At 42.7% G+C, this 23,110-nt stretch overlaps 1 protein-coding gene across 1 annotated transcript in view; it reads left to right on the top strand.

Moving 5' to 3' along the window:
- The window catches only part of ACAP1 (ArfGAP with coiled-coil, ankyrin repeat and PH domains 1), a 292,765-nt gene that overhangs the window by 163,900 nt on the left and 105,755 nt on the right, over positions 1–23,110 (top strand). Inside the window, exon 12 of the mRNA XM_063449848.1 lies at positions 13,663–13,763. Within this exon, the coding sequence (XP_063305918.1) occupies positions 13,663–13,763 (101 nt within the window). The remainder of the gene's footprint in view (positions 1–13,662; positions 13,764–23,110) is intronic.

Genomic DNA, 23,110 nt, shown 5'->3' with positions numbered 1-23,110 from the left:
AACAAGGTGATGATAAGTCCACAGGCAAGGTTTCTAGCAGGTAGAGTAATACAGCAGTATCCCCATCGCAATCCCAATAACTGGACGACACACAGTTTCAGGAGTAGAACTGACAAGCTTTATTCCACAGTGCCTTATAAAGCCCTCTCCCATGCAAGGGAGGAGGTTCTATCACTTAATACATTATCCAATCTGTGAACAGTAACCTCCCACACATCTCCTCCCCTCCTCTAGCATCATAATCCCCTTATCATGTACATAGTTTTACCCAAGTTTTGGATGTACCCTAAATACTTGGGGTACATCCACAAATCCAATATCTCCAGATAGCCCTAGTCTGGAGGAACAACATATGTTAAAATCAGCCCATTCGGATAAAGCGTTCGGGAGTTATGGGACTTTAAAGTATTGACCGACCGCATGGGTAAAGTATCCGAAAACAGTTCCATGCATTTTGGCCCTGCGGTCGGTCACAAACAGGCGAATACAAACAGGTGAATTATTGCTGTTAAGTGGCCTGACGGGGATTCGGATGAATCCCCTAGTTCGTGGGGTTTTTTCTACCGAATGGCGGGCCGTTCGGTAGTTTCCCCACGAAGTATTGGGAGTCTGGAGGTCTCAGCGGTGGTTGCCTAGTCAAGTGTCCGATTTCGGTTCCAGACACTCGACGGCAAAACACCGCTGTTCGGCAGTTTAAGATGGCCGCCGCCACGTGTTCGTATCCCGAATGGCGGCCACCCAGAGGACAAAGACCACACTGCACGAATAGGTAATTACCCGTTTGCAACATTGTTGCAAACGGTAATTGAAGGCACACTTTACACAGGGTGGTCTGGTTGTTCGGTAGTTTCATTCCCTTGTTTTATTCGAATGATTCTACCGAACAACCAGAGGAATACAGTACTTTACACACATTCAACTGCCAATATACACGGATACAATGATTTATATGCATGTTCACACACATTAAACCAGCAATATGACCGAATACAATTATCCCCATACATGTTGTAGGACAGCCCGGTACCAATCCGCTACATATAGGAAAACCAAACAGAAAACCAAACAGGCGAATAAAGCAGAAAATACAGGGTTAATTCGGGGGAAGGGTAACGGGGAGAATATCACACTATACAAGTCCAAATGGAAGGCAAGGGCAAAATAATGAAATCCGTTTAGGCCAAAAATGCAGGACAAGCTAATAAAGTTTAACTAAAGTGGCCATGCATATCCAGAAACAGTTTGAAGCAAAACTGAATGTCTAGCATTAAAATTTAACTAAAGTGACCAAAGCAATATTAATAAAAACAGTTGGAGCAAACTGAAAGTCAAGTAATAAAGTTTAATTAAAGAAACCATTGCAATATCCAGAAAACCAGTTTGGATTAAACTGAATGTCTAGCATAAGGCGTCTAACTAGAGGGACCGTAGCAATATTAATAAAATAACAGATTGGATTAAACTGAATGTCTAGCATAAGGCGTCTAACTAGAGGGACCGTAGCAATATTAATAAAATAACAGATTGGATTAAACTGAATGTCCAGCATAAGGCGTCTAACTAGAGGGACCGTAGCAATATTAATAAAATAACAGATTGGATTAAACTGAATGTCTAGCATAAGGCGTCTAACTAGAGGGACCGTAGCAATATTAATAAAATAACAGATTGGATTAAACTGAATGTCCAGCATAAGGCGTCTAACTAGAGGGACCGTAGCAATATTAATAAAATAACAGATTGGATTAAACTGAATGTCCAGCATAAGGCGACTAACTAGAGGGACCGTAGCAATATTAATAAAATAACAGATTGGATTAAACTGAATGTCCAGCATAAGGCGTCTAACTAGAGGGACCGTAGCAACAGGGCCGGATTAACATAGGGGCTGATGGAGCTGCAGCTCCAGGCCCAGGCCCATGGAATAGGCCCATTGGTTTAAAAAAAAAAAAAAAAAAAAATTTTTTTTTTTTTTTTTTTTTTTACACACTACTCTTAGGGTTGCCAGATATTTCTCATGTATTTCTTAGGGTTTCCAGGTATTTCTCAGAAGTATTTCTCAGGTATTTGAGGCTGCCTAGCTGGTGCCGGTATTGCAGTAATACCGGCAACACAAATGTCTGTCTCAGTATAAACATAGATTATTCTGCAATACCAGCGCCGGCCAGTAGGGGTCGCTGTTTGTGTGGAGAGAGGCAGTGATAAGAAGTTACGTCATCTCCCTCCCTGCCTCTCTCTACTCACTGATCCGCGGGGAGCAGCTCTGCACAGAGTGTCCAGACAGCAGCTCCGAGACATGGGGACGCTGATACATTGGGACACTGGGGAACATGGGGACCCTGAGCATGGACGTCCGCAGGAATTTTTCCGTGGGGGGGGGGGGGGGCATAATTGTAATGACATCCATGCGTGGCCCCTTTTTGACAGTGTCATGAAAGGGAAGGAGCATAGTCATTTTCACATAAAGCAAGGATGAATAGCGTTTTCACAACTATGGTGTCAGGAATATATGTTTGTATTCCTGACACTATAGTGTTCCTTTCATCAAATTACAGGAACATTCTGGTCACCATAACAACTTTATCTAAATGAAAATGCTGTGATGCAAAGAGGCCCCTGCGTGCTCTTTCTTTGAAGGGGTGAAACTGCTCTCAAATGGTTTACCCCCAAAGGCTTCCTTCAGCTCCAGATCTCCAGGTCGCTCAGTGGTATTCGACTTCTGAAACAGAGTGTCAGGAAGTGCAGATTGACGTTGGGCATGGGTGCCGCTGATTGGCTAGAGTGGTCAGCTGACACTCTAAGCCAATCGCTAGTTCCCGATTCATAAAAATGTTTTAGCCAACAATGTTTTAGCCAATCAGCGGCACCCCTGCCCAGCGGCCCTCTGTGTTTCCTGACACTCAGTAAATAAAAGTGAACACATTAACACTGATATTGTTTCCTGTTCCCTCTTCCTACTCCTTGCTGCCTCTTCCTACTCCTTGCTGCCCCTTCCTACTCCTTGCTGCCCCTTCCTGCTCCATACTGCCTCTTCCTACTCCTTGCTGCCTCTTCCTACTCCTTGCTGCCTCTTCCTACTCCTTGGTGACCCCTCCTGCTCCTTGCAGACTGTCCCTACCCCTTCCTGCATCCCCTTCCTATTCCTTGCTGACCCCTCCTGCCTCTTGCAGACCCTTTCTACTCCTTGCTGACCCCTCCTGCTCCTTGCTGACCCCTCCTGCTCCTTGCTGCTCCTCCTCCTGCTCCATGAAAACCTTTCGACCCCTTATTGCTTCTTGCTGCCCCTTTCTATTCCTTGCTGACCCCTCCTGCCCCTTGCAGAACCTTTCTGCTCCTTCTACTTTACCTTCCTCTATGCGGTCTCCCCCACCCCCCCATCCCTCACTTACCTGCTCTGTAGGCTGCCTTTGTGCTGCTCCCCTGCGGTTTCAGTCATGAGAGAGAGGCAGGGATTAGCTGTAGCTTTTTGCCTCTCAATTCACAGCGCCACCTACTGGCCAGCGCTGGTATTGCACTGTATTCTCACACTAAAATGAAAAATAGCAGCACAAGCTGAAAAATCCGGGGGGGGGGGGGGGGCAAGTACCCCCCTTTACCCCCCCCATTCGGACGCCCATGACCCTGAGACACTAGGGACACAGTGACCCCATGTCTCCCAGTGGCCCCTAGTCTGTGTCCCCATGTCTCCCAGCCACTGTCCCTAGTGGCTCAGTGGCCCCATGTCTCCCAGTGTCCCCATGTCTCTAAGTGTCCCCTAGTGTCCTAGTGACATCAGGACACTGGGAGACATGAGGACACATACTCTAAGGGACACTGGGAGACATGGGGATACAAACACTAGGGGACACTGGGCGACATGGGGACACTGAAAGGCATGGAGACACAGGGAGACATGGGGACACTGGGCGACTTTGAGACATAGGAGACATGGCAGTGTCCCCATGTCTCCCAGCCAGTGTCCCTAGTATCTCAGTATCCCCATGTGTCCCTGGTGTCTCTCAGTGTCTGTAGTGTGCCAGTGTCCCTAGTGTCTCAGTGTTCCCTAGACTCCCAAAGTCCCCTAATCTCCCAATGTCTCTGTGTCCCCATGTCTCCTAGTGTCTCAGTGTCCCCTAGTATAAAAGAAAAAATCTCAGGCACTCACTGTGATAGATTTAGGCAGGTTTATTGGACACCACAACGTTTCGACCTGTACCCAGGTCTTTATCAAGTCTCCAATGTCCCCTATGTATCAGTGTCCCCTATGTCAGTGTCTCAGTGCCCCATGTCTCTATGTGCCCGTAGTGTCTCTGTGCCCATAGTGTCTCTGTGCCCATAGTGTCTCTGTGCCCATAGTGTCTCTGTGCCCATAGTGTCTCTGTGCCCATAGTGTCTCTGTGCCCGTAGTGTCTCTGTGCCCGTAGTGTCTCTGTGCCCGTAGTGTCTCTGTGCCCTAGTATAAAAGAAAAAAATCTCAGGCACTCACTGTGATAGCTTTAAGCAGGTTTATTGGACACCGCAACATTTTGACCTGTACCCAGGTTTTTATCAAGTCTCCAGTGTCCCCTATATATCACAGTGGCTCAGTGCCCCATGTCTCCCCGTGTCCCCTCGTGTCTGTCACCCAGTGTCCCCAAGAGTCTCAGATTTCCCAGGTCTCCCAGTGTTCCCTAGTATCTGTGTCCCCATGTCTCCCAGTGTCCCAATGTCTCTCAATGTCCCCTAGTGACATAGGGACACTGGGAGACATGAGGACACAAACACTAAGGGACTGGGAGACATAGGGACACAGACATTCCCCCTTTTTGTGTATGTTCGCCCTTTCAGCCGTTCTGGTTAGGTGATTTGTGTCAGTAGCCCACCATTTTACCGCATCCATAGACTTCCTGCTTTACTGGACACTGCTGTTAGGGGGTATGGGTTTACTTGAAAGATGAAAGCATGAGATTAGCAAAGGGTATGTGTTTTCTCATAGTTGCATCCTATGAGTTTCCCTACAGCATCTTCTCCATCAGATACATGACGCTTAGGAGGTAGGACTGTTTTAGTGTTTTTGGTCAATAAGATTTTGTAATTAGGCCCATCATAATTATCAGCACCAGGCCCACTGGGCTCTTAATCCGGCCCTGCGTAGCAATATTAATAAAATAACAGATTGGATTAAACTGAATGTCTAGCATAAGGCGTCTAACTAGAGGGACCGTAGCAATATTAATAAAATAACAGATTGGATTAAACTGAATGTCCAGCATAATGCGTCTAACTAGAGGGACCGTAGCAATATTAATAAAATAACAGATTGGATTAAACTGAATGTCTAGCATAAGGCGTCTAACTAGAGGGACCGTAGCAATATTAATAAAATAACAGATTGGATTAAACTGAATGTCTAGCATAAGGTGTCTAACTAGAGGGACCGTAGCAATATTAATAAAATAACAGATTGGATTAAACTGAATGTCCAGCATAATGCGTCTAACTAGAGGGACCGTAGCAATATTAATAAAATAACAGATTGGATTAAACTGAATGTCCAGCATAAGGTGTCTAACTAGAGGGACCGTAGCAATATTAATAAAATAACAGATTGGATTAAACTGAATGTCTAGCATAAGGCGTCTAACTAGAGGGACCGTAGCAATATTAATAAAATAACAGATTGGATTAAACTGAATGTCTAGCATAAGGTGTCTAACTAGAGGGACCGTAGCAATATTAATAAAATAACAGATTGGATTAAACTGAATGTCTAGCATAAGGCGTCTAACTAGAGGGACCGTAGCAATATTAATAAAATAACAGATTGGATTAAACTGAATGTCCAGCATAAGGCGACTAACTAGAGGGACCGTAGCAATATTAATAAAATAACAGATTGGATTAAACTGAATGTCCAGCATAAGGCGTCTAACTAGAGGGACCGTAGCAATATTAATAAAATAACAGATTGGATTAAACTGAATGTCTAGCATAAGGCGTCTAACTAGAGGGACCGTAGCAATATTAATAAAATAACAGATTGGATTAAACTGAATGTCCAGCATAAGGCGTCTAACTAGAGGGACCGTAGCAATATTAATAAAATAACAGTTTGGATTAAACTGAATGTCCAGCATAAGGCGTCTAACTAGAGGGACCGTAGCAATATTAATAAAATAACAGATTGGATTAAACTGAATGTCTAGCATAATGCGTCTAACTAGAGGGACCGTAGCAATATTAATAAAATAACAGATTGGATTAAACTGAATGTCCAGCATAAGGCGTCTAACTAGAGGGACCGTAGCAATATTAATAAAATAACAGATTGGATTAAACTGAATGTCTAGCATAAGGTGTCTAACTAGAGGGACCGTAGCAATATTAATAAAATAACAGATTGGATTAAACTGAATGTCTAGCATAAGGCGTCTAACTAGAGGGACCGTAGCAATATTAATAAAATAACAGATTGGATTAAACTGAATGTCCAGCATAAGGCGACTAACTAGAGGGACCGTAGCAATATTAATAAAATAACAGATTGGATTAAACTGAATGTCCAGCATAAGGCGTCTAACTAGAGGGACCGTAGCAATATTAATAAAATAACAGATTGGATTAAACTGAATGTCCAGCATAAGGCGTCTAACTAGAGGGACCGTAGCAATATTAATAAAATAACAGATTGGATTAAACTGAATGTCTAGCATAAGGCGTCTAACTAGAGGGACCGTAGCAATATTAATAAAATAACAGATTGGATTAAACTGAATGTCCAGCATAAGGTGTCTAACTAGAGGGACCGTAGCAATATTAATAAAATAACAGATTGGATTAAACTGAATGTCTAGCATAAGGCGTCTAACTAGAGGGACCGTAGCAATATTAATAAAATAACAGATTGGATTAAACTGAATGTCCAGCATAAGGCGTCTAACTAGAGGGACCGTAGCAATATTAATAAAATAACAGATTGGGTTAAACTGAATGTCTACCATAAGGCGTCTAACTAGAGGGACCGTAGCAATATTAATAAAATAACAGATTGGATTAAACTGAATGTCCAGCATAAGGCGACTAACTAGAGGGACCGTAGCAATATTAATAAAATAACAGATTGGATTAAACTGAATGTCTAGCATAAGGCGTCTAACTAGAGAGACCGTAGCAATATTAATAAAATAACAGATTGGATTAAACTGAATGTCTAGCATAAGGCGTCTAACTAGAGGGACCGTAGCAATATTAATAAAATAACAGATTGGATTAAACTGAATGTCTACCATAAGGCGTCTAACTAGAGGGACCGTAGCAATATTAATAAAATAACAGATTGGATTAAACTGAATGTCCAGCATAAGGCGTCTAACTAGAGGGACCGTAGCAATATTAATAAAATAACAGATTGGATTAAACTGAATGTCCAGCATAAGGCGTCTAACTAGAGGGACCGTAGCAATATTAATAAAATAACAGATTGGATTAAACTGAATGTCTAGCATAAGGCGTCTAACTAGAGGGACCGTAGCAATATTAATAAAATAACAGATTGGATTAAACTGAATGTCCAGCATAAGGCGTCTAACTAGAGGGACCGTAGCAATATTAATAAAATAACAGATTGGATTAAACTGAATGTCCAGCATAAGGCGTCTAACTAGAGGGACCGTAGCAATATTAATAAAATAACAGATTGGATTAAACTGAATGTCTAGCATAAGGCGTCTAACTAGAGGGACCGTAGCAATATTAATAAAATAACAGATTGGATTAAACTGAATGTCCAGCATAAGGCGTCTAACTAGAGGGACCGTAGCAATATTAATAAAATAACAGATTGGATTAAACTGAATGTCTAGCATAAGGCGTCTAACTAGAGGGACCATAGCAATATTAATAAAATAACAGATTGGATTAAACTGAATGTCTAGCATAAGGCGTCTAACTAGAGGGACCGTAGCAATATTAATAAAATAACAGATTGGATTAAACTGAATGTCTAGCATAAGGCGTCTAACTAGAGGGACCGTAGCAATATTAATAAAATAACAGTTTGGAGCAAAACTGAATGTTAAGCAATAAATTATTAACTAATCACAATTTGCAATATCAGTAAAACAGTTTGGAGCAAAATACTCGGACCTGTGCCTTGGCTGGAGCAGCAAAGAAAGAGGAAGTCATGTGACTGTCAGGGCTTTATATAGGGATGTGATGCCTGTTACTGATTGGTTTAAAGTTTATTGATTGACTTGTGCTGCTGGAAAGTAAAGAAAGTTATGCAAAATATGAAGCCTCCTGTCATGTGATAAAATTACATTTAAAAAAAAAAGAAAATGGTGAAAAATAAAAATGTGTAGCATAGAGATTAGTCTGGGAAGCAATCTCCTCCCAGATGGTATCCCCTAAAAATAACTCCATATATTGTATTGGGGAGAAGTCATCCACATTGACATTAATGCCTGCGTTGGCACTAAAAGGGGGGATGTTGGGCTCGGCTAACTGTGGAGGTACCAGTTCCTCCTCCACATTCGGCGTAGCAGGGAAAGCACAGCTTCTTTTAGCAGCTGGCTCACAGACAGATGACGTGTCACTAGACGTGTCGGAAAACTGACCTGGGTCAAAATTGGACGCACTGTCAGTGGCGTCAGAGTCTGACGCCAGGAAGGCATAAGCCTCCTCCAAGCTGTACATGGGCTGCATGTTTCACTAACACACTACCTGACACAAAACAAACAAATTCCTAATACACAATTTTTTTTAAATAGACTAAAACAGACAAACAAACTAAAACGTCCTTTAGCGGCAATCCCTAAACTAACTCCTGCAAAAAGAATCTAATTGAGATTTGGGGGAAGGAAAAAAAACAGACTAAGAAAAGAAAACACAGCTTTTGAATAAAATAAAAATAAAATACAGACAGTACAAATGCACTGCTGTAACAGGACTTTGCAGGGAAGGGTTAAAAGGGAATTTTTTTTACTTTTTCACAGGTTTTGGAACTTCTAGCAACACTTTAACAAACTGGCTACAAGCTATCACCATCTGATCTCTGTCTCTCTCCCTCACAAAACGCTACAGAGGAGAGAGGGGCAGAGATCACTGTCAAAGTGAGTGTTTGTAACACCCACTCTGACAGCAGCCAATTATGAGCGATCGCGGGTCGCTCACACACCGTAATTGGCTGTTACTATCTGCCTGGGATAATAACTGCAGATAGTAACAGCGGGATTTCGGCGGAAGCGATCTCTGATCGCTCCCGCAGCCCGTTTTCCGTTACGATGGTTCAGGACCATCACCGTCCTCAAGGGGATATTACCTATGACTATCCTGAACCTTCATCGGTCCTCAAGGGGTTGAACAAAATACCGGTTTCACCAACCTTGTTTATCATCAACTCTGCACTCCAGTGCTCAGTCACCTTGACTGCTATCCTTCTGCACCCCACTGCTCCGAGCCAGCCTGCTGCTTCTAACCTCCAAAGGGGAACCAAAAATCTCACGTTACCTGCCTAGTAGGGAGGGTTTATTCCCACTGCTGGAGCTGATTACCTGCAGCTGAGCAATAGCATGGAGACAGTCCAAAACCCTGGCCTGAACCTTATTTCTCTCTGTTGTATATAAACTGAGGATTGGAGTTCCAGCCTTCGCTACTCACCGAATGCTCCACCCCAGGGGCCCATATCTAAACATTCATACAACACATACTCCCACTGGGGTTAAATGCAGACATGTGCATTCGGACGAATTTCGGGCAGATAAATTGCCGTATTGCCGAAGTTCTGAATTTACAGAATTTCCGAAGGGCCGAAGTTCCAAAGCACAGTATTGCCTAAGAACTAATATACTTACCCAGTGAAAGAAGAATAATGTTACACTGTACAATTTTAAATAAAAAGTATACAAACATAGCCAGGATTCAGCTGCAAGCATTTGCAACACTTACAACAATCAAGTAACATACATTCATATAAAATTTAAGTTACTTAGCCAGTCAGTGTAATGACAGCAATGAATAAGTAGACAACTCCCTAATTCCCACGATATTAGGGAGCTATATACTAAAAGGCTGAAAGACCTTAATAGGTCTTTCAGCCAAATTTACTAATACTAAGTAAAGATTATCTATTAAATGTCTTTAGATGTCTATTAAACAGTGAGCCAGGGAGGAGGACATTAACCCCCCCCCTTATTCTAATTTAGGGCCCCCACCCACTGCTCAGGGGTGGGTGCCAGGGGGAGGACATTAGCCCCCCCTTATTCTAATTTAGGGCCCCCACCCACTGCTCAGGTGTGGGGGCCAGGGGGAGGACATTAGCCCCCCCCCTTATTCTAATTTAGGGCCCCCACCCACTGTTCATGGGTGGGGGCCAGGGAGGAGGACATTAGCCCCCCCTTATTCTAATTTAGGGCCCCCACCCACTGCTCAGGTGTGGGGGCCAGGGAGGAGGACATTAGCCCCCCCCTTATTCTAATTTAGGGCCCCCACCCACTGCTCAGGGGTGGGGGCCAGGGGGAGGACATTTGCCCCCCCCCCTTATTCTAATTTAGGGCCCCCACCCACTGCTCATGGGTGGGGGCCAGGGAGGAGGACATTAGCCCCCCCCTTATTCTAATTTAGGGCCCCCACCCACTGCTCAGGGGTGGGGGCCAGGGGGAGGACATTAGCCCCCCCCCTTATTCTAATTTAGGGCCCCCACCCACTGCTCATGGGTGGGGGCCAGGGAGGAGGACATTAGGTCCCCCCCCCTTATTCTAATTTAGGGCCCCCACCCACTTCTCAGGCTACACATTAGGTCCCCCCTTATTAGTATTTACAGCCCCTACCCACCGCTCAGGGTTCATTGTGCCTGTGATTGTTACTGTTAATTATGTCTGTAATGTTATGCTTGTTCACTATGTGTTCATTGTGGCTGTGATTGTTACTGTTAATTATGTCTGTAATGTTATGCTTGTTCACTATGTGTTCGTTATGGCTGTGATTGTTACTGTTAATGATGTATGTACTGTTATGCTTGTTCACTATGTGTTCATTGTGATTGTGCTGTGTTACTGTTAATGATGTGTGTAATGTTATGCTTGTTCACTGTGCCTGTGATTGTGCTGTGTTACTGTTAATGATGTGTGTAATGTTATGCTTGTTCACTGTGCCTGTGATTGTGCTTTGTTACTGTTAATGATGTGTGTAATGTTTTGCTTGTTCACTGTGCCTGTGATTGTGCTTTGTTACTGTTAATGATGTGTGTAATGTTTTGCTTCTTCACTATGTGTTCATTATGGCTGTGATTGTGCTGTGTTACTGTTAATGATGTGTGTACTGTTATGCTTGTTCACTATGTATTAATTGTGTCTGTGATTGTGCTGTGTTACTGTTAATGATGTGTGTAATGTTATGCTTGTTCACTGTGCCTGTGATTGTGCTGTGTTACTGTTAATGATGTGTGTAATGTTATGCTTGTTCACTGTGCCTGTGATTGTGCTTTGTTACTGTTAATGATGTGTTTAATGTTTTGCTTGTTCACTGTGCCTGTGATTGTGCTTTGTTACTGTTAATGATGTGTGTAATGTTTTGCTTCTTCACTATGTGTTCATTATGGCTGTGATTGTGCTGTGTTACTGTTAATGATGTGTGTACTGTTATGCTTGTTCACTATGTATTAATTGTGGCTGTGATTGTGCTGTGTTACTGTTAATGATGTGTGTAATGTTATGCTTGTTCACTGTGCCTGGGATTGTGCTGTGTTACTGTTAATGATGTGTGTAATGTTATGCTGGTTCACTATGTGTTCATTGTGATTGTGCTGTGTTACTGTTAATGATGTTTGTAATGTTATGCTTGTTCACTGTGCCTGTGATTGTGCTTTGTTACTGTTAATGATGTGTGTAATTTTATGCTTGTTCACTATGTGTTCATTGTGGCTGTGATTGTTACTGTTAATTATGTGTGTACTGTTATGCTTGTTCACTATGTGTTCATTGTGATTGTGCTGTGTTACTGTTAATGATGTTTGTAATGTTATGCTTGTTCACTGTGCCTGTGATTGTTCTTTGTTACTGTTAATGATGTGTGTACTGTTATGCTTGTTCACTATGTGTTCATTGTGGCTGTGATTGTTACTGGTAATGATGTGTGTAATGTTATGCTTGTTCACTATGTGTTCATTGTGGCTGTGATTGTTACTGTTAATGATGTGTGTACTGTTATGCTTGTTCGCTATGTGTTCATTGTGATTGTGCTGTGTTACTGTTAATGATGTTTGTAATGTTATGCTTGTTCACTGTGCCTGTGATTGTGCTTTGTTACTGTTAATGATGTGTGTAATGTTTTGCTTGTTCACTATGTGTTCGTTATGGCCGTGATTGTGCTGTCTTACTGTTAATGATGTGTGTACTGTTATGCTTGTTCACTATGTGTTCATTGTGGCTGTGATTGTTACTGGTAATGATGTGTGTAATGTTATGCTTGTTCACTATGTGTTCATTGTGGCTGTGATTGTTACTGTTAATGATGTGTGTACTGTTATGCTTGTTCGCTATGTGTTCATTGTGATTGTGCTGTGTTACTGTTAATAATGTTTGTAATGTTATGCTTGTTCACTGTGCCTGTGATTGTGCTTTGTTACTGTTAATGATGTGTGTAATGTTTTGCTTGTTCACTATGTGTTCGTTATGGCCGTGATTGTGCTGTCTTACTGTTAATGATGTGTGTACTGTTATGCTTGTTCACTATGTGTTCATTGTGGCTGTGATTGTTACTGTTAATGATGTGTGTAATGTTATGCTTGTTCACTATGTGTTCATTGTGATTGTGCTGTGTTACTGTTAATGATGTCTGTAATGTTATGCTTGTTCACTATGTGTTCATTGTGGCTGTGATTGTTACTATTAATGATGTGTTTACTGTTATGCTTGTTCACTATGTGTTAATTGTGGCTGTGATTGTGCTGTGTTACTGTTAATGATGTGTGTAATGTTATGCTTGTTCACTGTGCCTGTGATTGTGCTGTGTTACTGTTAATGATGTGTGTAATGTTATGCTTGTTCACTATGTGTTCATTGTGGCTGTGATTGTTACTGTTAATGATGTGTGTACTTCTATGCTTGTTCACTATGTGTTAATTGTGGCTGTGATTGTGCTGTGTTACTGTTAATGATGTGTGTAATGTTATGCTTGTTCACTGTGCCTGTGATTGTGCTGTGTTACTGTTAATGATGTGTGTAATGTTATGCTTGTTCACTATGTGTTCATTGTGGCTGTGATTGTTACTGTTAATGATGTGTGTACTGTTATGCTTGTTCACTATGTGTTCGCTATGGCTGTGATTGTTACTGTTAATGATGTGTGTACTGTTATGCTTGTTCACTATGTGTTCATTGTGATTGTGCTGTGTTACTGTTAATGATGTTTGTAATGTTATGCTTGTTCACTGTGCCTGTGATTGTGCTTTGTTACTGTTAATGATGTGTGTAATGTTTTGCTTGTTCACTATGTGTTTGTTATGGCCGTGATTGTGCTGTCTTACTGTTAATGATGTGTGTACTGTTATGCTTGTTCACTATGTGTTCATTGTGTCTGTCATTGTTACTGTTAATGATGTGTGTACTGTTATGCTTGTTCACTATGTGTTCATTGTGTCTGTGATTGTGTTGTATAATGATGAAAATTACATTTTTGAAAATTGCATGATGTTTTGTTTTTGCGCAGGATGTTCTGACTGTTGTGGTGGTTGATCTTCGACTCTGTGCAGTAAAATTGTGTCCTGATGCTGACAGACGGTTTTGTTTTGAAGTTGTTTCACCAGCAAAGTGAGTAATTACTCTATACATGTGGCAGAGTCAGGGTTGCGAATTGACCAGAGACTTTAACCTAAAAATATATTTGATAACCCCTCCTATATGCATAATACATATTACTTTAAGACCATCAAATGCCCAGCTGTAAACTATAAAGTGCCAAATGGCACATAATGATGCATACACTGTTATTAGTTCATACACAGAAATGATCTTACACATGCACACACACATTCATGATGATCCTACACAAGGCACACACTGGACACATACACCATCACGTTACACATATACCTGGTGAGGTAGTTCAATTGGTAAATTCCCTGACTACAAATGCAAGGTCACAGGTTCAATCCTGACACATGCAACTCAGCCCTTCTAAGGTTGATAAAATGAGTCCTATCAATAACATCTATTATTATTCAGCTGCAAAAGCGCTTTGAGTCCTATAAATACTAGCTATTATATAAATACTACTTATTATACATACACTCAAATACAAAAAAAGCAAATAGCTACACACTGTACCACATGCAATTAATGAATGAAATATGAAACAGTTTATTCCCCCCAGTCTTTGGTTACCTTTCCGCCTTTTCCAGTACACAATTTCTGTCTTTACCTTAATTCACACACTTTCTGCCTTTACCAGTACACACCATAATTCACACACTCTCTGCTCTTACCAGTACACACCATAATTCACACACTCTCTGCTCTTACCAGTACACACCATAATTCACACACTCTCTGCTCTTACCAGTACACACCATAATTCACACACTCTCTGCTCTTACCAGTACACACCATAATTCACACACTTTCTGCCCTTACCAGTACACACCATAATTCACACACTCTCTGCTCTTACCAGTACACACCATAATTCACACACTTTCTGCCCTTACCAGTACACACCATAATTCACACACTTTCTGCCTTTACCAGTACACACCATAATTCACACACTCTCTGCTCTTACCAGTACACACCATAATTCACACACTTTCTGCCCTTACCAGTACACACCATAATTCACACACTCTCTGCTCTTACCAGTACACACCATAATTCACACACTTTCTGCCCTTACCAGTACACACCATAATTCACACACTTTCTGCCTTTACCAGTACACACCATAATTCACACACTTTCTGCCCTTACCAGTACACACCATAATTCACACACTTTCTGCCCTTACCAGTACAAACCTTAATTCACACACTCTCTGCCCTTACCAGTACAAACCATAATTCACACACTTTCTGCCTTTACCAGTACACACCATAATTCACACACTTTCTGCCTTTACCAGTACACACCATAATTCACACACTTTCTGCCTTTACCAGTACACACCATAATTCACACACTTTCTGCCTTTACCAGTACACACCATAATTCACACACTCTCTGCTCTTACCAGTACACACCATAATTCACACACTCTCTGCTCTTACCAGTACACACCATAATTCACACACTCTCTGCTCTTACCAGTACACACCATAATTCACACACTCTCTGCTCTTACCAGTACACACCATAATTCACACACTTTCTGCCCTTACCAGTACACACCATAATTCACACACTTTCTGCCTTTACCAGTACACACCATAATTCACACACTTTCTGCCTTTACCAGTACACACCATAATTCACACACTTTATGCCCTTACCAGTACACACCATAATTCACACACTTTCTGCCCTTACCAGTACACACCATAATTCACACACTTTCTGCCCTTACCAGTACAAACCTTAATTCACACACTTTCTGCCTTTACCAGTACACACCATAATTCACACACTTTCTGCCTTTACCAGTACAAACCTTAATTCACACACTTTCTGCCTTTACCAGTACACACCTTAATTCACACACTTTCTGCCTTTACCAGTACAAACCTTAATTCACACACTTTCTGCCTTTACCAGTACAAACCTTAATTCACACACTTTCTGCCCTTACCAGTACACACCATAATTCACACACTTTCTGCCTTTACCAGTACACACCATAATTCACACACTCTCTGCTCTTACCAGTACACACCATAATTCACACACTCTCTGCTCTTACCAGTACACACCATAATTCACACACTCTCTGCTCTTACCAGTACACACCATAATTCACACACTTTCTGCCCTTACCAGTACACACCATAATTCACACACTTTCTGCCTTTACCAGTACAAACCTTAATTCACACACTTTCTGCCTTTACCAGTACACACCATAATTCACACACTTTCTGCCCTTACCAGTACAAACCTTAATTCACACACTTTCTGCCTTTACCAGTACACACCATAATTCACACACTCTGCTCTTACCAGTACACACCATAATTCACACACTTTCTGCCTTTACCAGTACACACGATAATTCACACACTTTCTGCCTTTACCAGTACAAACCTTAATTCACACACTTTCTGCCCTTACCAGTACAAACCTTAATTCATACATTTTCTGCCTTTACCAGTACACACCATAATTCACACACTCTCTGCTCTTACCAGTACACACCATAATTCACACACTTTCTGCCCTTACCAGTACACACCATAATTCACACACTTTCTGCCCTTACCAGTACACACCATAATTCACACACTTTCTGCCTTTACCAGTACACACCATAATTCACACACTTTCTGCCTTTACCAGTACACACCATAATTCACACACTCTCTGCTCTTACCAGTACACACCATAATTCACACACTCTCTGCTCTTACCAGTACACACCATAATTCACACACTCTCTGCTCTTACCAGTACACACCATAATTCACACACTTTCTGCCTTTACCAGTACACACCATAATTCACACACTTTCTGCCCTTACCAGTACACACCATAATTCACACACTTTCTGCCCTTACCAGTACACACCATAATTCACACACTCTCTGCTTTTACCAGTACACACCATAATTCACACACTTTCTGCCCTTACCAGTACACACCATAATTCACACACTCTCTGCTCTTACCAGTACACACCATAATTCACACACTTTCTGCCCTTACCACTACACACCATAATTCACACACTTTCTGCCCTTACCAGTACACACCATAATTCACACACTCTCTGCCTTTACCAGTACACACCATAATTCACACACTTTCTGCCTTTACCAGTACACACCATAATTCACACACTTTCTGCCCTTACCAGTACACACCATAATTCACACACTTTCTGCCTTTACCAGTACACACCATAATTCACACACTTTCTGCCTTTACCAGTACACACCATAATTCACACACTCTCTGCTCTTACCAGTACACACCATAATTCACACACTCTCTGCTCTTACCAGTACACACCATAATTCACACACTTTCTGCCCTTACCAGTACACACCATAATTCACACACTCTCTGCTCTTACCAGTACACACCATAATTCACACACTTTCTGCTCTTACCAGTACACACCATAATTCACACACTTTCTGCCTTTACCAGTACACACCATAATTCACACACTTTCTGCCTTTACCAGTACAAACCTTAATTCACACACTTTCTGCCCTTACCAGTACACACCATAATTCACACACTTTCTGCCTTTTTCAGTAGACACCATAATTCACACACTTTCTGCCCTTACCAGTACAAACCTTAATTCACACACTCTCTGCTCTTACCAGTACAGACCATAATTCACACACTTTCTGTCTTTAGCAGTATTGTGACAAAACCCCTGTTTTGCCGAATCATTGGAGACAGTTACTTTTGTATGATTTTCGAATGCTTGGCCCTTTCGTGCTTTTGTTAAAATAACCAAACAAACTCCCGAACAATCAGACCACCTACAATGGTCGTGTGCAGCTCATTAACCACCCAGCCTTTGCGGTTAACCACAAGTATTTGTCGAAAGGCTGTGTGGTCATCGTTCGTTTGTCGAACACGTGGCGGCGGCCATTTTAAATCGTCAAATGCTCAGCGGTAAATGGTCGTCGACGCTATGGAACTATTTTCGGACACCTATTTAGATGAACACCGCTGAGGATTACCCACATCCAACCCATTCATTTTCTAATACACGAACACTATACTGTTCGGGACTTTTAACATACGAAATAAGACCGACCCCAGGTAGCTGAAAGCATGGAGCCATTCTCTGATACATTTTGCACGAACAACTGGTGAACAAAATATTTAACCCGATGGCATTTGAACTGTGTTCGTGGGATCTGAGCGCTATTCGACTCTAATATGCGCTCAGATCAAAGCAATCTAGGGGTATGTTGAACATGGGGACTCCATTCGGCAAAATATGAATTATAGATTTTAATACAGTTTAGTTATAATGTAAAAAGAAAATGTTTCTCTCTACCTGGAGATAATTAAGTTTACTCCAACCACTTAAGCCAATTATCTCCAGGATAGAGAGGAGGGATTACTCTGTTTGTGTGGGTGTGTTTATTATTGTGATGTAAAATGATTGGTTACTGTATTTTGTGTCACAGTCTTCCACAAGGTCCCTGTGGGAGTAACCCTTGCTGGAAGACCATCATAAAAGGCCGAGTGTGGCCAACATTAAACCAGATCATTTTACCCCTTCATGAAGTCTCGATTGGGAGCTATAATCACTACTTTACTTTTATTCAGCTGGGATTTCGGGAGAAGCTGCAAGGATCTGTCCTTCAGGGATAGCAGGATCTGTTACAAGTACAAACCATAATTCACACATTTTCTGAAATACCAGTAGAAACCTTTGTAGCGGAGAGCTGATATTCCACAGCTATTCTCCACTTAAGATCCCAGTGAGGCTCAGGAACAAGTATTGTAAATCCTTAAGCAGTAGTAATTTCAGCAGGCAAAGTAATCCAACAATATCCCAACAGCAATCCCAATGACTGGACGACACACAGCATCAGGAGCAGAACTGACGTTTATTCTCACAGTCTCCTTTTAAGAGTTTCTCCCATGCAAGGGAGGGATTTACAAACATTAGGACATTAACCAATACAGTCACAGTTAACTCCCACACATCTCCTCCCCTCAATGTGACTCATAATCCTCTTAACTGTAACACACATTTCCCCAAAACCTGGATGTACCCCTAAACCAGTAGGTAGCATAATTCTTAGGGTACCGCCAGGTAGCCCTGATCTAGGTGAATAATATATCCAAAATTCACCCAGATCGGACCAGGGATTCGGGAGTTAGGTGGAGGGTGAAGTTTGACCGACCGCACACGAGATGGTATCCGGAAAAGGCTCCATGTATTTGGGCCCTGCGGTCGGTCTCCGTTCGGCAGTTAAAACGTATAGTAATCCTTGCCATCCACACTTAATACTACATGCATTGTATTTCCCTTGTTTGGCACTTTGTTTCTACCGAACGGGGGGTAGCCTGGTCCCTCCGTTCAGTAGTTACGGAACTCTGGAGGTCTCAACGGTGTTCGGTTGTTTGAGTGTCCGATTTGAGTTCCAGACACTCGACGACCAAACACCGCTGAGATTTTTGTGCACCCAGGCACTTAATAGGCACGAGGTGCACCCTTCTCACTGGGGTGGTCTGATAGTTCGGTAGTTTCATTCGTATGAAATCTACAGAACCCACATATGCAATTATACAGCTTATACACTATACATGAATGGAATAAAACGAAATGCAATATACACAAATTTTTACAGGACAGGCTTAACACAATCCGCTACACTGCTCCCCCTTGCCCACAAGCCGGCATACACAGTCTGATCCAGCACGGATTGGCTTGGGGATGTCCGGGGTGCTCACGGATCATTGCTCCAAGTCAGTTTGTCTAGACATCTCGTCAGCGTTTCCATTTTGTTTGCCCGGGCGGTACTGGATGTTGAAGTCAAAAGGCTGCAGCGCCAAGCTCCAGCGCAGCAGCCTGGCATTGTCCCCAGCCACCCGGTTCAGCCATATTAATAGGTTGTGATCCGTGAGCAAGGAAAAAGCCTGTCCATATAAATACGGCTGCAACTTCTTGAGGGCCCACACCACAGCCAGGCACTCCTTTTCGATGGCGGCGTAGCTTACTTCTCTGGGTAACAGCTTGCGACTGATGTAAGCCACGGGATGTTCTCCGCCATCGGCCCCGACTTGGCTCAGTACGGCCCCCAATCCAAACATAGAAGCGTCTGTGTGAACAAGAAAACATTTAGTTGGATTGGGAGCTGCCAAGACGGGGGCATTTATAACTGCATTTTTCAGATGTTGGAATGCCTGCTCACACTCCGGGGTCCAGGTTACTTGGCGGGGAAGGTTCTTACGGGTCAAGTCAGTCAGGGGTTTGGCCAGGGCGCTATAATTGGGGACGAACTTTCTATAGTATCTGGCTGTCCCTAGAAAAGCTAACACCTGGGTCTTATTCCTAGGGGTAGGCCATTGGGCTACGCCCTCTACTTTGAATGGTTCTGGCTTCTGCTTGCCACAGCCCACTCGATGGCCCAGGTACTGTACCTCAGCCATCCCAATACTACATTTAGCCGGTTTCAACGTCAGACCGGCTTCCCTGATTCTGTCTAGAACCGCTCCTATATGGGCCAAGTGCTCCTGCCAGGTATTGCTGAATATGGCAATATCATCGAGATTTGCACAGGTGTAGTCTTGTAACCCATCTAGGAGCCGGTCCACCATCCGCTGAAAGGTAGCTGTTACGATTGCCTCCGGTCTAGCAGGAGGTTGGATCGTTTGGATGTCCTGGTTCCCGAACACGGAGAGTCGAACGGAGCTGGAATCGGTAGAGACCTGCAAGTGTAGAATCTCCCACTAGCTACCCTTTCCCCACAAAACGAGTCGAGGCTGCGATTTGAGGGTCAAAATAAGAACTGGCTAGGAGTGGCGAGGGGTCCTACTAGGTCAATGGCTACCCTGCTGAACGGTTCTTCTATGGTAGGCATATTCACGAGGTGTGCCTTAGGGTGGTCTCCTCTTTTGCCTACCCTTTGGCACACTTCACAAGTATACAATATGAGCGTACATCTGCATGTACCCCTGGCCAGAAGAGGGTATGGGTAATACGCTTGAGGGTCCGGGTTACCGCTAGTGGGATATCGTGACCCACCCGGAGAATATCTCGCCTATACTTGTGAGGGATTAATAACTGCCTCCTATGGCTCCCTTTCTTTTCAGTATGCCTGTACAGTCTGCCCTGCTCCCATACAAACGTCTCTTGGTCTGATCCCCCTGTCCCTGAGTTGTCTCTCTCCTTGTATTTCTGGAGAGTGGGGTCGGTTTTAGTTTCAGCCTCAAAGGCTGTAGGAGTATCCCAGGGTAATGGGGAAGGGGGGTTAGGCACAGTCGGGTTCGGTCTTACCTGAGTCTCCCGCACTGGTGAAGGGTCTCGAGCATGTCCTGCTTGTGACCAGGTGGTGACTGGGTGTGCCTCTGCGTTATATGATGGGGCAAAGGCAGAAGTCATGGGTCCCAGGTCGTTGCCCAGTAAAACCTCAGCGGGTAAGCTATCCATGATCCCCACCCTCACAAGTCCTTTTCCCGCACCCCAATCAAGATGCACTTGAGCTGTGGGTAATTTGTAGATGTCCCGTCCAGCCACTCTGACCGCCACAGTGTCCGTGGAGCGCTTATGCGCCGGTACTTGTCGCCCCTGGACAAGGGTAATAGTGGCCCCCGTGTCCCTCAACCCCTGTGCCGGACGGCCCTCCAACAGTACCTTCTGTGGATGGTGCTGTCGGTTGTCTGTTGCGGCATATACGGGGTTGGCTTCATGTAAGGGTCCCAGATATTCCTCCAGAGGGCTTTCTTGTTCAACACAGAAAGCGCGGGCTGAGCGGTTATTGCCCGAGGAGTTGGGATGGGAATTCCTTGGGGTGCAAGAAAAAGGGGTGTAGGTTAGCGCTAATAATATATTGGACAGGCAGCAACCTTATAGAGGGTAACCCTCTAACCCTCTATACAAGGAATACAAGGTAGAAAACAGAGAAAGGTTGCGCCAAAGTTAAAAAATAATCAGTAAAAACTATACAACAATAAAAATAATAATAATAGTAAATAAGTTCCAATGTGTGTCAGAAGGTCAAATGGTTTTAGTCTCTAATTCCGCTGTGGGGGTGACTTCACCTGTGGGGGTGATATGGAAGACACAAGAAGAGAGGACCAATCGTGCGGAGTGTATTACAGTAAACGTAGTAGTATTAAATCATATGTATTTCAATCACATTTAGATGAGCTATAGCCAGCTCTGGGTTTGTAGGCATATAGCGGAATAATCCCCGCTTACAGGATGTGTTGGTGCTTGTCCTCCAGGGGTTTGGTCCAACTTTCAGAAGAAGAAGATAAAAACAGCAGATAGTGCTCTCTGATGGTATTTTTGGGGTGATGAATAAAATAAGATAAAATATACTCACAAAAGAAGTGCAGGTCTCACTGCACTTTTTGGGTAGCGTTAGTGGTATAATCCCCACTTCAGGATATATAGTATAAAAATGCCAGGAAAGATAGTTGAAATAATAAAAATTATAGTTGTGTATAAAAAATGATAATGGTGCATATATCTAACCAAAAAATCATTATTATTTAAAACACAAAAATATAAAATAACCATAACGCGTTTCACCGCTGGGGCTTTATCAAAATGGTATAACATATATCCTGGCACATGAATAGTATATATAGGTACACTAGTACTTTAAAAAATGGCGCCAAAATGACATCATAGTTAGGTGGCCAATCAGAATCATACACTGTACATTTAGAAACAGATTTAAAATTGAGTTTAAAATTTAAACCAAAGGAGTGTATCTTTAATAAAACGTTTGTTTTAGTCATATCTGATCGTTATTTTTTAAAAACGAGGTTTAGAACTTCAGAGGAATAAAGTTTTAAAAATCGCACGTCACGTGACCCGCACAGCACCATGGGTAATGTAGTGCGTCGGTCACGTGATCGGCTTCTGCAAAGTGGGGAGGTCTTGTAGGCAATGCTGACGTCCAGTGAGTGGGCGGCACCTATTGCATGAGGGGCGGATCGTGAAACAACACGTGACCCGCGGCCAATAGGAGGATGGCACGCGGGTCACGTGATCGGCAGATCGGCGAAAGGGCGCATGGGAAATGTAGCCCTTTCGTTAATAAATCATTATAGACTGATAATTTTCGGAAAATACATATTTAAATATGTATAAAAGTTGGTTAAGGAGGTAAATAAATGAATGATTAAATGAATTAGTTAAGTATAACATATACTGGCTAATTCTAAATAGATGAATGGATGAATTAATCAAGTATGAATGGTACTAGCTGATTAGGCATATCAAATATGACATTAGATGTAATAGTGCAAATAGGGAAAATAAAATGAGTATATAGACATCACATAAATAAACTTA

This window comes from Pelobates fuscus, chromosome 3 (assembly GCF_036172605.1).
Source record: "Pelobates fuscus isolate aPelFus1 chromosome 3, aPelFus1.pri, whole genome shotgun sequence".
NCBI lineage: Eukaryota > Metazoa > Chordata > Amphibia > Anura > Pelobatidae > Pelobates > Pelobates fuscus.
This window is presented reverse-complemented; position numbering and strand designations above follow the sequence as displayed.